At 37.1% G+C, this 15,021-nt stretch overlaps 1 protein-coding gene and 1 pseudogene across 2 annotated transcripts; both read right to left on the bottom strand.

Annotated features, from left to right (window-relative positions):
• Nucleotides 1-35: 35 nt before the first annotated feature.
• Nucleotides 36-3,411, bottom strand: LOC111810123 (putative receptor-like protein kinase At1g11050 pseudogene; annotated as a pseudogene).
• Nucleotides 3,412-3,964: 553 nt separating this feature from the next.
• On the bottom strand, nucleotides 3,965-14,299 carry LOC111810384 (membralin-like protein At1g60995). 2 transcript variants are annotated; one of them, XM_087117410.1, is made up of 14 exons: nucleotides 13,914-14,298; nucleotides 13,141-13,203; nucleotides 11,624-12,058; nucleotides 10,286-10,367; nucleotides 9,158-9,219; nucleotides 8,847-8,941; nucleotides 8,165-8,244; nucleotides 7,487-7,570; nucleotides 6,907-7,023; nucleotides 6,044-6,129; nucleotides 5,799-5,905; nucleotides 5,426-5,517; nucleotides 5,261-5,337; nucleotides 3,965-4,478 (listed from the first exon to the last, which is right to left on the bottom strand). In XM_087117410.1, the coding sequence occupies exons 1-14, from the start codon at nucleotides 14,064-14,066 to the stop codon at nucleotides 4,104-4,106; spliced, it is 1,908 nt and encodes a 635-aa protein (XP_086973536.1). In that variant the 5' UTR covers nucleotides 14,067-14,298; the 3' UTR covers nucleotides 3,965-4,103. The 2 variants fall into 2 exon arrangements, with proteins under 2 accessions (XP_086973536.1, XP_086973537.1); XM_087117411.1 differs by lacking the exon at nucleotides 6,907-7,023 and having other exon boundaries at nucleotides 13,914-14,299.
• Nucleotides 14,300-15,021: the final 722 nt, after the last annotated feature.

Genomic DNA, 15,021 nt, shown 5'->3' with positions numbered 1-15,021 from the left:
CCTTCTGTTATGATGCATAAACTTCTTATGTAAGATTTATCATATTAATCTCACACGAACTTTACTTATTCTTATGAAAATTTGACAACATTTTCGTGTAGAACCAGCCACAGCTATTTGATTCCAACAATCTTGTACTCATGGATATCGAGGAAAACCTTAAATCAAACGGTCCTTGAGAGAACGTTTGAAGGTCATAAAATGCTTTTTGGTTTGGTTGGTTGGTGTGGCATCATCTTTTGTTGGTGCACTAAATGATGAGATTAATGACAATCATGTAGTCTATCAGGACAGAGAACAGCTCAAAATAATGTTTGAAAGTTGATCTTTTCAAGTCTTCTCTTCTTGAAAGAGGTCGTCCATTATGGTCCACACCTCCAATTGTTGCAAAATAATGCTTAAAAAGCATTTGCAACAAGACTTTACTGTTGTTTTTCAACTTTAAAGCAGTCGTGCTTCGAATAGGCAGGTCTTTGGAGTTCCTGTTATGTTCAAAGAAAAGAAATCCAACAGCTTGGACTTGAGAACCATCAGGAGCATGGCTAACTTGAAACCAAACTTCTTTCTCAGAGAAACTAAGAATGTATCTGACATATCTATGGATATTCAGTTCCCTGTTTAGAGTGAAGAAACTACAACAAGCCTGTCTGATACATCTCCAAACAGGTTGTAACAGGTTTCAAACCTACCGTTAGTAGATGTTGTTTGTTTCAGCCTATTACGTATCATCGTTAGCCTCACTCTTATAAACAATGTTCCGTTCCCTTCTCCAACCGATGTGGGATCTCGTAATCCACTCCCCTTGAGGGCTGGTGTCCTTGTTAGCACTCAACTCGGTGTCTGGCTCTGATACCATTTGTAACAACCTCAAGCCCACCACTAGCAGATATTGTCCGTTACGTATTGCTCGTTAGCCTCACAATTTTAAAACGCGCCTACTAGGGAGAGGTTTCCACACTCTTATAAACAATGCTTCGTTCCCCTCTCCAACCGATGTGGGTTCTCACAATCCATCCCCTTGGGTGCTAGCATCCTCACGGCACACCGCCCAATGTCTGGCTTTGATACCTTTTGTAATAGCCCCAAGCCCACTACTAGCAGATATTTTGTCCATTTCGGCTTGTTACGTATTTCCGTCAGCCTCACGGTTTTAAAACGCATCTACTAGGGAGAGGTTTCCACACTGTTACGAGGAATGCTTTGTCCCCTCCCCCAACCGATGTGAGATCTCACGGAATTTGAGGTCTGCTTAATGTCGTGATATGCTGAAGTTGCTGCCATCACCAACAAATGAAGGATGCCCATAAGGCACTGGCCGATCAGAAATTTGAGGAACTTCACTGTCTCCTTCCAACATTTTCAGAGCATCCATAATGGTAGGCCTCAAAGCCACCATCACATGAGAACACAAAATTCCAACCGCAACAAACCTCTCCATTATGCCTTTTGGATTTGAATTAGAACAATCTCCATCTTTCACAAGACAAGGATCTAAAGTTTCCCCTATCTTTCCACCTTTCACCAACGACCAAGCCCAATCCGTGATCAGGAACGCACGTGGCGACGACGCCAAAGAAAAATCAAGAGCTTTTCTCCCACACATTATCTCCAAAACAACCACTCCAAAGCTATAAACATCGCTCTTCTCAGTTAGTTGTCCATAAAACGCGTATTCAGGAGCTAAATACCCGTGAGTTCCTGCAACTCGAGTCGTTAGATGCGACTGTCCTTCCCTACTCTGTTTGGCAAGCCCGAAATCTGCAACTTTCGCTCTCATATCTGCATCTAACAATATGTTTGTCGCCTTGATATCTCTGTGATATATTGCAGGCTTCACTCCATAGTGCAGATAAGCTAAGCCTTTTGCCACATCCAAGATAATGTTCTTCCTTTGAGGCCATGTCAATGAGTTCTTCACAGTTCCATCTTGATCAAATGGTATAGGGAACAAATAATCATCAAGATTTCCATTTGGCATGTAATCATAAACAAGGTATCTCTCACTTGAACTCTCGTCAAAACCCTCATCAACCACGCAGCAGCCCCTAAGTGGAACAAGATTCCTGTGCTTTAGATTACTGATAATTTCAACTTCATTGCAGAACTCTGCATTGCCTTGAAAATCTGATTCAATTACTTTCTTTACAGCCACCATGCTTCCATCAGGTAATCTCCCTTTGTAAACTAAACCAAACCCACCTCTGCCAATGAAATTCTTTGAAGAAAAGTTATCAGTTGCCTTCTCAAGCTCATGAACTTTGAACCAAATTGATCCAGTGTTTGGCCTGGCATGTGGTCTAGACCCTTGTTCATCCAGCTCCAAGCTAGACTTCTTAGCCAATTGTTTGCTTTTGTACAACCAAAATCCTATTCCCAATAGAACAAGAACGACTAAAAGTCCTACAGCAGCAGCAGTAAGGCCATAAACTAGAGAAGAATGCTTACTTTTTGAACCCTTTTGAGTACTCAATTGAAGATTAAAAATGCAATCTAAAGCACTGTCGCCTTCAGGGCCAGATTCATTCACAATGGCAGCAGCATAAAGAACGGCAAAGTAAAAGCAATCCATGGAATGAGATTTATTACCATCAATTCCTGTCAAAATAGCTTGAACTTTGAAACCAGCAGCCACACAAGCATCACAACCAGAACCAACAAGATTCGACCGACACCCAGAATCAAGAGGCGAGTTCTGGCCAAGTTTTGAAACCCAATCACGAGTGGTTTGAATACCAGCACAGACATTAGCTGATATCACAAATTGTAAGGGATCAAAGCAATGGGAAACAAGGTTGGCAGGAAGGGAGAGAGAGGAGAGTTTGGATTGGTAATCAAGAAGACAAGAATTGGAGGTTGCGAGGTCTGGGAGGTTGAAATGGGAAGTTTCTTTGAGGTGTTGAGCCAAAGCGATTCCAAATAAGGACAAGAGGGTTTGACAACAATGGAACTTGGAGGTATCATTCATGGCAGATTTGGCAGTGGTCTGGAAGAAGGGGTTCCGGCAATCGGTGGCGGTCCATGGGATTCTAAGGACATAGTTAAGGTCCAATGGGCAAATGGGGTTGGTGATTGGAGTGGCTGCACAAGTTACAGAGAGTAAACAGAGGAGAAAACTAATGAAAACTCTCATCATTTACCCTTTTTGTATGGAATTCTTTACTGGGTATTTTGAATTTGAGGTGGGTTTCGAAGAAAAATCTGAAAAAAAGTGTTGAAGAAGAAGATGATGAAGAGAGAGAGAGAGAGAGAGAGAGAGAGAGAGAGGAGAGAGAGAGGGGTTAGGCGATTTTGGAGTTGGTGGTAGTGGTGGCTGGGAAGGTGGTTTCTTTTCGTCGTCTTCTTCCATTTTCTTGGTCGTTCGTGGAAAGTAAAAAGGGGAAGTCGTTGGCATTGGATTTGATAAGGATGAATATATAATATTATAATGATAGTGGGGAAATTGGATTCTCATTCTTAAAGAACACAAGGAAATGATGAACATGAACATTTAAAGACTTTTGGATGATTGTTGTCTTTTTCTTTTTTCTTTTTCCTTAAAATTCTATTGTTTTCTGGGTAACGTCGGCCGTCTTAGCGGCACATCCGTATCAAGGTCACGGTCGATATTGTCACTATCATCAATATCGTCACTATCAACAATATCGTCACTATCATCCATATCGTCACTATCATCAATAATAAAACTCTTAGGGATGTTATCTAAAAATTTGTTCAGAAATATTGTAATAAAAGGAAGATAGGACGTTCAAATGTTATTTGAGAGTTTAGAGTTTTGAATTCCTCTCGAATAATATATTTTTATAAAATGTCTGTTTTTCAAATTAAATGGATAAAAACATACCATTTCAAAATAACTATACGAAGTTTGATAAAGATCGACAATACCACACTTAAAAATGTCCACTTAATTTGTTGGGGGCGGAGAACTCTTGTTTAAACGGATTTAAAACAATTGGACTGAAGGTGACATCTCGGAGTAGATATTTCTCTGTAGATTAAATGGTATGAAGTACATTTTTTTCATTGTTATATACAAAAAAAAACTTACACTATTTGGGGAGTATCAACAACACCTGTGGATTTTCAATCACGAAAATCCAATATTATCGAACATTCAGATTCCCATTGTTCCATGCATCTCGGAATATTGAACGCAATGAGTTCATTCCTTCAGAAGTAGCCCCTCCTGCTAGGATCCGAAACAGCATAGAACTAAAAGAACTTGCATTCCTCGGTTGCCCAAGTTCATGCTGTCCTGGAATTTGAATCCTGTTGTGGGCTCTGTCAAGGCTACCATTTTCGGTTTGCTCCCAGGGACGGGAAACTTCTCCGGTTACAGATGTGGGTCTCAAATCAGGTCCGGAGTTTGGATATGTATTTAGTGCATTAGGATTCCTGGTAGAAGAGGTAATATGGAAGTCTGGATGTTGATGTATTTGTGATCGTCTGTTTTGCATGAACCTCTGCAAAGCCGGTACCTGTATTGGACGTTACTGGTATCAGCAATTGGATGATCATATGACAAAGAGTGACAAGGCATCACAAAAAGAAGCCAAGTAGATGCCGTTGTAAATGGGTTAACTCTTAATATCATTCTCTAAAGTCATGTCCAGAAACCCTGCATATAACATTAACGGCCCAAGCCCTCCGCTAGCAGATATAGTCATCTTTGAGCTTCCCTCCAAGGTTTTTAAAACGAGTCTACTAGGGAGAGGTTTTCATACCGTTATAAAGAATGCTTGGTTCTCCTCCCCAACTGATGTGAGATCTCACAATCCACCCCCTTTGGGGCCCAGCGTCTTCGCTGGCATACTGTCTCGTGTCCACCCACCTTCGGGGCTCAGCCTCTTCGCTGGCACATCGTCTGGTGTCTGGCTCTGATACCATTTGTAACAGCCCAAGCCCAAGCCCACCGCTAACAGATACTGTGCTTTTGGGCTTCCCCTCAAGATTTTTAAAACGCGTATGCTAGGGAGAGGTTTCCACACCCATATAAAGAATATTTCGTTCTCCTCCCCAACCGATGTGGGATCTCACACAACAGATCCAATTCCACAAACCAACAAAGGCTATTTCCTGTTTAGTATCTGCTAGCAACAGTCTTAACCAACATCACATGAACATATAAAAGTGTGCAAGAGAAGTAATATAACAAGACCATACTGACTTTGAGAACTTAAACAGTTGTAATAAAACATGAGTTATTTTTGAAATCTTATAAAGAAACTGATACTATTAAATGAAGATGGAAATAGTGCACCTCAAAGCGGTTCCAAAAGTATAGAATCAAATGCTGCATAAAGGCTGCAGTAGTAGAAAGAGCCAAATATGAAAAACCTGTAAATTTTGTGAAAATGAAATTTAGGATCTGGTTAACCACAGCTCTAATATAAGCCCACAATTGTTGAAAAGATAAGTGGCATACCATATGCATACGAGAAGAAATAAATATGAAAAACCAGAAAGTAGAGCAAAAAAAAGCGGGGGAAAAACTTCATTGATATTGGAGTCCGCACACTGCAGGCAAGGCAAACAAAGACATCAGATTACGTAAGAGCTACAGATTTAAGTGATAAATGTATTGTGCACAGCTAAACGTATCCATGATTCGACTATAAGCTCTAAAGCAGAATTTTTTTTTTATTGTTTTGAGGGGTGGGGGAATAATATTCATCAATTATTCAAACGCGAATAGATAAATTGGTTTCATCAGTTGTCATTCCACGAGATATAGTGTGTGTGAGAGATAGAGATAAATAGATAGATAGATAGATAGATATAGAGAGAGAGAGAGCGACCTAATTATTGTAAATAATTCACTTAACCACACCAGGATCAAGACCATGAAAGCCAAGAGCTGATCGTCATAAAACTCGAACAGGAAAAATAGAATACCGATCATAATCTGGAAAAGAAGCAATAGATTATTAACAAGAAAATCCTCCGTATGTACCACCAAATAGTAAAAGAAAAAAAAAAAAAAATACTAGAAGTATAAGCAAGCATAAATATCAGGAGTAAAGCAACAATCTGGAGTGCTTACTGGAACAAAGACAAGTGACTCGATTACATGCACAAATATCAACTGAAACGTTGGGAGTTGATGCTGAGCGTGGTGTTGAAGCTGCACTGCAGTAATTAAAAACAAGTCGTACTCCATTATATTTCAAGATAATTAACTCAGCCTTTCTACTCTATATGTAGGAATGGAGATGTCCATTGACAGTGCAGATGGCCCAGATATCTTAGAAGCCAGAGACTGATATGAAAATTCTTGTCTAAAAGAAATATTTAAGATGTGATGATTCGTTGGATGCAGAATTCCACTCGATCAATCATTTGATTACAGGCAATCAAAGAAAATTTTGATATACCCTAGTTTTTTACCAAAAGATTTACCAAACGCCATCATTTCTAATGACGCTACCTACAAAATCCCTATGTTGGAAATTCCAAGGAGTAGCAACATTTAGTCTCTAGTTTGTAATGTAAATATATATAGTTAGTGGGCATGCATGAGGAACCATGAGATGAGAAAGTATACTAACTCCTTAATGTATGTCTAGCAGTCTATGGTAACTATCAGTCTACCATCATACTTTCCATGGAAACCAATGTTACAGTTTAAACATATTGAGGCCCAAAGGCGGGCAGTAGACAGGACAAAGGGGCCATCTCCCTAAATAAACGGTAGAAATCCATTAGAGCATGCCGCGCATGAAGCTACAATGCAGTACAAGGTCTCTTGTGGAAAAAGAATATTAAGGAACTTGTAAAGTTTTTTTTGTTAAAAAAAAAGAGAAAAAGAAAAATAGTAATAATAATAAACCATTTATTTTCTTTTTCACAAGGAAACAAAACTTTTCTAAAAATCATGCTTTCATAAAGCAAACGAAAGAAAGGAACCTGTAAACTTCAACATGCGAGTCTGTGTCTCCCTCAATGTAAATGACACTGACATAGTGGTAGTGAAGAAAACGAAAAGTGCCATCATGAGCACACCACACTTGGTTACGAAGTAGTCTGAATGGAAACAGATGTGAGAAAAGAAACTTGTCAAGACAACCCTTTTTTTTTTTTTTTTTGGTAAGAAATCGAGTTTTCATCGAGATAAATAAAAGAATGTACAAAGTCATGCAAAATATAAGCCCCCCCAAAAAAAAAAGACATCTTCACACAAACACATGGAGAATGATAGAGAATAAACATTTTAAAAAGACTAGAAGAAGTTCCTAGTAGCAGAGTGGACTCGTCAAAATTTAAACTAATCAAGTTGGGAACAGACTTGACCCTTTTAATGGTTTGGTTGTATGGTCATAAATTCTTAAAAACAACGCTATATCAGACCTAAACTCTACTTATTAAATTCATAAAAACAACAAAAACATGCAGATGATAGAGAATAAACATAATCCTTCACCAGTTAATAACATCATAATATTAAAGGGCCATATCAATGCAGTAAAAAAAGGATCAATCAACGAACCTCCAAATCTGGCAGGGCCCTCTGGTGGCTCAAATGCATAGCTAAGATTGTAAAACTCCTTCGTTTGGTAATTGTAAAGATAGCCTAAAACAAATCTAAACTTAGCTGAAGATGTAAATAAAGCTATTCATCCTCCTAATGGAAAACAATACAATAGAGATTCTTCATATCAAACAAATGTACAGAGACATCAAAATAGGAGAAAAGGTTAGTGCAGACGAGTTTCAAGCAATTCCATAAATTGAGAATTTGTTTCATGAAAATGAACTAAAGTTATGCACTCATCAACAATTTTCCTTTCCTTTTTCTTTTTTTAATGGAACTGCATATGTGAGGTGAGGATTCAAAATTTTAATCTATAAGGAAGAAGATATTAATCTTGAACATTGAATTATGTAAGGTTGGTGCTCATTTAAGGTTAAAAACGAGTCAAAGTAACTTCTAAATAAAATGATAAACAGTTCTAAAAAATCCCTCGAGATTAAACAAAGATTTTGTAGCTGAAGGATTAGTCTGTGCACGAAATCAATCACTCACTGTAATTCTAATAAGTCTATAAAATGCCAATTAAAGATGCAGAAGAGGAAGAAAACCAAGTGATTTCAAGTAAAACACATGCAATGCACACTTGTAACACTTTCCATCAGAACATTAGTTACAGATAAATAGTGTTATTACCTTGACCGGGAAACGTCAGTAAACTATTCATCAAGATAGTATCATACCCAACAAATCTGTTTATGAGAAGTTTCTGCCATCTGCCAACAATAATCATTATTATCATTATTATTGTGATTGTGACAAAGATGACAACAACAATGATACAATTTTATTTTAAAATTCACATCAAACCTGGTAAGATTTTCAATTAGTTCGTGAAAGAAACAAAAATTTGCTAAGACAAACAAAAGTACAAGTAAAACTATGAACTAAACGAAAGATTATGTCAGAAGAATAAAAAAAAAATCCAAATTTATCCCTCCGAGTCTTCCCTCAACGGTGTAGTTACAAAAAGCCACAAATTTGTTAGTTCGCTACCAAAAGTTTTTTAACGTTAGTCGATATCCCTCATTCCAGTGGTGAAGATATTGTTCCCCTACTGGCCATGTTGGCAAAGCCACAAACTTGGGATCTTTGCTTTTTAGTATCATCTTAGTTTCTAGAGTGGGAGGCTACCAAATCATCCTCAAATCTAGTTTCCCTTCTCTTACGTCAGAAGGAGCAAATAAAATACCTTATAATACAAATGAGGTAAAAATCTAAACTTGTTCTCTGGGAACACAAACTAAAATTTTCTACCGTAATCAACAAACATAACGTTCACATACAAAAAGTAGATTCACCATATCAATAGACATACCTGTTTCCAAAGCATGAATGTTGAGCTGGCATACTGATATTAATTGTTTGTATATTATGCCTAGACTTAGCTCCTTCTGGTAATAAAAAAAATCCCTGCAGTATATGAACCGCCTTATTGCAAAAAAAAAAAAAAAAAAAAAAAAAAAAAAAAAAAAAAAAAAGGGAATAAAAGCAACTTGAAAAGCATTTAGTTGAAATACTAAAAACCAAGATTAATTCAAGTAAAAAAAACAGACTTTCACATCAGAAAACAGAAGCAATCTAGCAACAGTTAATAACAATAATAGATGAAAAATATAAATAAATTACCTTTTCCCTAGTATATAAGTACGTTGGTTCAGAACTTTTACTTCTTCTCACGAGCCATTGCACTGAAGGGTAAAACACAAATCAAAGATATCAAAACAGACCATCAGCAATAGCTGCAACAACTCCAACCTAAACTTTGGAGCTGTATCACTTAAAATCCCAAACTAGTAATTGTATCAACTAAAACCCAAGACTTTAACAAGTAAATCAATCCTTTGTTAGAACTTTTTTCTTAAATGGTTAATGTATAACTTTCATGTGTGTATAAGACTTCTTTACATGCAGGGCTTAATGTAAATTAGAGGAAGGTGTTGGAATCAAACAGATGGTAGCGGTTTTTCAATAATATGAACGATTTTGCATCTTCTAGTCTTACTCTATTTTTCTCCACTTATTTAGAAAGAATTACCGGATAATTTTTTCTTGCTACTTCGGTGAGATTTTGGGAGAAAGAAGAACTTTGTTTATGTGATTTTGAGCTTCTTTTAAATTGATACAAGGATTAGTTTAGGGTTTTAATTGATACAACACGTCAGATTGACAGCCGGGTGAGATAGAAGATTATCCAAAAAGAGGCTTGCAGCAAGGAGATCCCTTATTTTCTTTCCTCCTTAACATTATAGGAGATATGCTTAGTCGTTCAGTTCAGCTTTGGCTTGAGAAAAAAATTCTTAAGGGCTTTATTGTCGGGAGGAACAAGGTTGAAGTCTCCCTACTTCATTACGCTGATGACACTATCATTTTATGCCCTGATGAGTCATCAATGCTTAAAACTGGTGGGATATCCTGAGTCTAATTTTACTGGGATCGGGGCTTTCTTTAAATCTTTCAAAGACTTTGCTGATTGGAATTAATGTGAGCAAGGAAGATGTTGATAGCAGGGCTGAAGGCTTCCACTTCATTCTAAATTTCTCCCTATAAACTATCTCGGATTCCCGTTGGGAAGACATCATCATAAAAGATCTTTTTGGAAACCTCTAATAAATAAGCTTCGGGCAAAATTGAATATGTGGAGATGTCTCTTTCTTTCTAAGGTGGAAGTTACCATCGTCAACATTAAAAAAGCATTACAAGGCATCACATCGTAAAAGAAAACATGCATGGGGAGAAAGAACGTAGCGTATTTACCAACAGCTGACTGGAGCCTGTCCTGATGAAGAATGCGCCACCACTTGGAGACATCAAGATTCAAATTTATCCCTGCAACATTCTGCACTAGCAATAAGGCAAGCAACAAACATGTTCGAAAGTAGCTTGTTTATAAGAAACATTTCGTTAACAGAAAGGGAACCATGCAATTTGGAGGATAAGACTGAAAGCCATAATTGAAAGTTGAAAAGAATCACACATATTGACTATGAGTATTAAAAGCTCTAAGGTCAACAGTCTAAGGAATAAAGATTACAACTTATTCACTCTAGACCCAAGCATCATCAGAAATAAGGCCAAGAATTTGAAGGTCAATAAACTGAGGGCTAGATCCTTTTCACTTAAGCACCAAGTTTCAACTGACATGAGCCCAATGAACCAACCACGCACCAGAAATCATCCCCCTTTCGGGTTAACCCATAAAATGGCTTCAGAAGTTTAGAACAAAAAAAAAAAAAAAAAAAAAAAAAAAAAAAAAAAAAAAAAGAAAAGAAAAGAAAAGAGGAAAGCAGGAAAAGAAACCCCATTATTATAATTAATTAATTAAAAAAAAATCTAAGACGAAAAGAAAGGATCTTCTATGAGCTTCTATACATTAAATAATAATAGTAGAATAGCTAACTCAATAAAATATTGTAACTAAAAGTAAGTACTCAACCAATAAAGGAGCATGCTTGAACCTTGCATTTAAAGTAATGGCTGTTGAGGATTATTGGGAGTGAATCCCACATTGGTTAATTTAGTGGAAGATCATGGGTTTATAAGTGAGAAATACTATCTCCATTGGTACGGGGCCTTTTGGAGAAGCCCAAAGCAAAGCCATGAGAGCTTATGCTCAAAGTGGACAATATCATACCATTGTGGAGAGTCATGATTCCTAACATGGCATCAGATCATGCCCTAAACTTAACCATGTCAATAGAATCCTCAAATATCGAACAAAGAATTGTGAGCCTTGAAGGTGTAGTCAAAAGTGACTAAAGTGTCGAACAAAGGGTGTACTTTGTTCGAGGGCTCCAGAGAAAGGAGTCGAGCCTCAATTAAGGGGAGGCTATTCGAGAGATTCATAAGTCTCAGGGGAGACTTATAGTGTACTTTGTTCGAGGGGAGGATTGTTGAGGATTATTGGGAGTGAGTCCCACATTGGTTAATTTAGTGGAAGATCATGGGTTTATAAGCGAGGAATACTATCTCCATTGGTATGAGGCCTTTTGGAGAAGCCCAAAGCAAAGCCATGAGAGCTTATGCTCAAAGTGGACAATATCATACCATTGTGGAGAGTCGTGATTCCTAACAATGGCATCAATAATTACTCACAGGTAGCTTCCATACGCTGGTCAGGATCTGCTTTGTATGTCTACAAATAAATAAAATTTGTCGATTCCACCTTCTACCAAATTGAACAATTGCTGCCTTAAAAGTTTCCTCGACTGATATTAGGAAACTAATATGGAGCTCTTCTTTGTCAAGTTTAATGACTGTATCATCAGCTGCTGCTCTTGAGCATTGGTCCACACCAGTACTTTCTGCTTGATGTTCTAGAATCTCTGTATCCGATTTCCAGAGCTTCGGTGCCAACTTACCTCTTCTAACACCTGAATCAAACCAATTTAACCAAAACTTGGCAGCCAAAAATGTCAACTCATCTTCATCATTTGCAACCTCCAAACTTTCTCTCACAGTTTCCCCACCAGGGGCATCTTCAATATTAAGTTCAGAGTCATTTTGTGACCACAGGCCTGCGGTAGTTATCTGTCAAAAATTACACAAGTTTAGCTTATTGAAGTAGATGAAAGAAAGCACGAAAGCTAAAAGGCAAGAAAAAAAAAGTTTAGATGCAGATTAATACAAATTTATAAACCAAACAAAATAATCAGTAGTATAAGTCCAAGAGAATAAACTAAATAAAGTAGAACACTTGAGCGTTTCCGAAATTGACAATCATAATCAAAAGTAAATCTGGTTTTTTCTATTGATAAACAAAAATATTATCTAATTCCAATGTCCAGACTCTAAGAATATCTAACTTTTGAGATGTTTATTGTAAATCCACTCTTCTTACCCATTTTCTGTAAGTTTCATACATCACTCAAATTGTTTCTAATAAAAATAATAATAGTAATAATATTAATAATATTGGCCTCTTCTTGTGAGCCAGGAGGGAAATAAAAGGAACAAACATGAAAATATACCATGATCAGGAAAGAATTACTAGGACTAGTCTAAATGTTCTATTTTAAAAACCCCCATAATTAAATAGGAGTAAACTAATTTTTATATTTATTTACTGATCAAGAGTTGGTTAAAAAGACCCCACAGAAGTTCGGAGAAAACCAGAAGAAATTTCTTGGGCACAAAATACGAAATTATTTTCAACAAATGAAAATTCTATTTAGTACAATAATTGGGGTACACGGATTTGAACTCCGACCTCAAGGGAAGGAGTACGCATCAATTATTCATGAGTTATGCTCACTTTGGCAAAAGCGAGCATTTTCTGAACAGGAAATTTAAACCTCATCCTCAAAGAGACTAAGACAGAAGAAGGAATGAGAAATAATAAATCTAAGAAATATCTAAAGTTTCTTTTTGTATATAATACCGGAGGCTTTGGGAAGTCGGAATGGGATAGATTAGTATGGACCAACTAAACCAATGATTATACACTTCCACAGAATTATATGAATCTTGGAAAATCTCATTTCTACTCGAACAAAAGCCATCGAAGAAAAGCAATGATAACATTGGTCCATGAAATCTTGCTCCCTCCAAAAACATTGGTCACCAAAAGCAACAATCAGTTCAAAGTTCTACTGCATGGAGACAGTATTTACCTTAATTTGAATAAGTTGGGCTTCTGTTGTCTCAACTCCAGAGAGCTCACTTGAGCAACCAGGCTTTGAATGCAGGAAGAACAAAACTTAAATTAAAACAACATAAAAACTAAAGAACTAAGCTGCAGTTCATACATAACAAGAAATTCCCCAAACAAAAATTAACAGAGAGGTAGAGATGCTATACATTCATCATATGCCTAAACCATGCCCTACAACCTAAAGAGTTCAACTCAAAAAAATTGAGTCTGTACAGTTAAACACATGTTAGACAGGAGCACACAACTCAAAATGTTGTGTGTACTTTTCATCACATTCAAAACTCATTTGAGCGTTGCTCAACTCGAAACCGAGACTATTAAATTCAAACCATTCTGAAAGCCTGCACTACAACCAGATTATGATCAAAACTACAACATCTTGCTCTCTTTATACAGTTTCTAAATGGATTCAGAAAGCAGTCTTTTAGAATTAAGATTTTGAATTAGGAAGCTCATAATCTGGTTGTAGAACTGAAACGCCCATAATTGAACTGCCACAATCCCACGGATTCGGAAACAACCATTTCCGAAGAACAGAACTAGATTAAAGAAATACATATAGACAATCAGTGTGACTCAATTCGAAAACAACCAAGAACTTCATAAATCCAGCCTAACCAACTTATGAACCCTAAAACCCGCGACCAAAAATCATTGCAGAATAAGAAAGCTCAAAAACTAAAAACAACATATAAATCAAATTGCAAGAGAACTCGTAATGTTGAGAAGAACCTGATGTACGTAGTTCGCGTGCATGACCACGAGAATGCAGAACAACGTAATGGCTATACAGAGGTTCATATACTCCAGAGTGCCTCTGACTTTGGGAGTCAGAATCTGAGAAAACCGTTCTTGAACTCGAATAAACGTTTGTTCTGGATCCATTTCTTTCCCCTATTATCAAGAAATCGATCATCAAAAAGCTCTGGAATGAATTTCTCTTCTCCTTTCGTTCTTCTGGGAAAGTGATCCAAGGTTTTAATCTTCAAGCTCCGTTGCAACAGCAATCGTTGTTGTAGCTGTTACCAATTCAATCGGAACGACCCATGGAAGTGTTTGATCATCATCCTAAATTCCACAACGATTTTTTTTCTCTCTTTTATGAGGAATTGATGAAAGGTTTATATAGTTGTTCATCAACATTATCTGTTAATCTGTCACATCGTGTTATAATTTTAGTCGATATTTATTTTGTCTGTTTATTTAACAAAAGCATTCCATTGGTGTTAGATATACTACCAAAATAGAGTCGCAATTATTTATTTTCTAATCAACGCTCTTCATTAACGTTTTGTGACGTCCCACATTGGTTGGAGAGGAGAACAAATCACCATTTATAAGAGTGTGGAAACCTTCCCTTGACACACGTATTTTAAGGCCTCGAGGGTAAGCCCGAAAGGGAAAACCCAAAGAAGACAATATAGGGAAAGCCCAAAGATGACAATATTGACTAGCGGTGAATCTGGGCCGTTACAAATGGTATCAAAGCCAGACACCGGACGATGTGTCAGCCTTCTCTCATACAGATGCAGTCTTAGTTCATTTATATCTCACATTTACTCACGCATTACATGTTAGTGTGAACATCGGGCATTAAGTATAATACTAGGTTAGGAACGAACGAAGATAAAAGCTGATGTACAGATGTACATGTAACGCCCGAGGTACATGAGTAAAAGAAGTAACAAAAGCAGTTCTATTATAAGTTTGAGAATACACGACTAAATCGAGTTAAAAGCTAATACGAGCTAGGACAGTTATTGCATGAAGTCTACCAAATGCAGGCGCATAATAGATCAATATGAATATCATGAACTGTCCCGTAATAAAACCTGTTGTT

This window comes from Cucurbita pepo, chromosome 14 (genome assembly GCF_057944985.1).
Source record: "Cucurbita pepo subsp. pepo isolate OVF chromosome 14, ASM5794498v1, whole genome shotgun sequence".
Taxonomy (NCBI): Eukaryota; Viridiplantae; Streptophyta; class Magnoliopsida; order Cucurbitales; family Cucurbitaceae; genus Cucurbita; species Cucurbita pepo.
This window is presented reverse-complemented; position numbering and strand designations above follow the sequence as displayed.

Bases quoted from the DNA above. Each gene is read 5' to 3' on its own strand.
- LOC111810384 (XM_087117410.1), bottom strand. From the start codon at position 14,066: ATGGATCCAGAACAAACGTTTATTCGAGTTCAAGAACGGTTTTCTCAG. The intron at 6,130-6,906 runs GTTCCTTTCTTT...TAATTACTGCAG, and splicing joins TCGCATGTTGAAGTTTACAG to TGCAGCTTCAACACCACGCT. The intron at 4,479-5,260 runs GTGCACTATTTC...CGTCCAATACAG, and splicing joins ACTTTTGGAACCGCTTTGAG to GTACCGGCTTTGCAGAGGTT.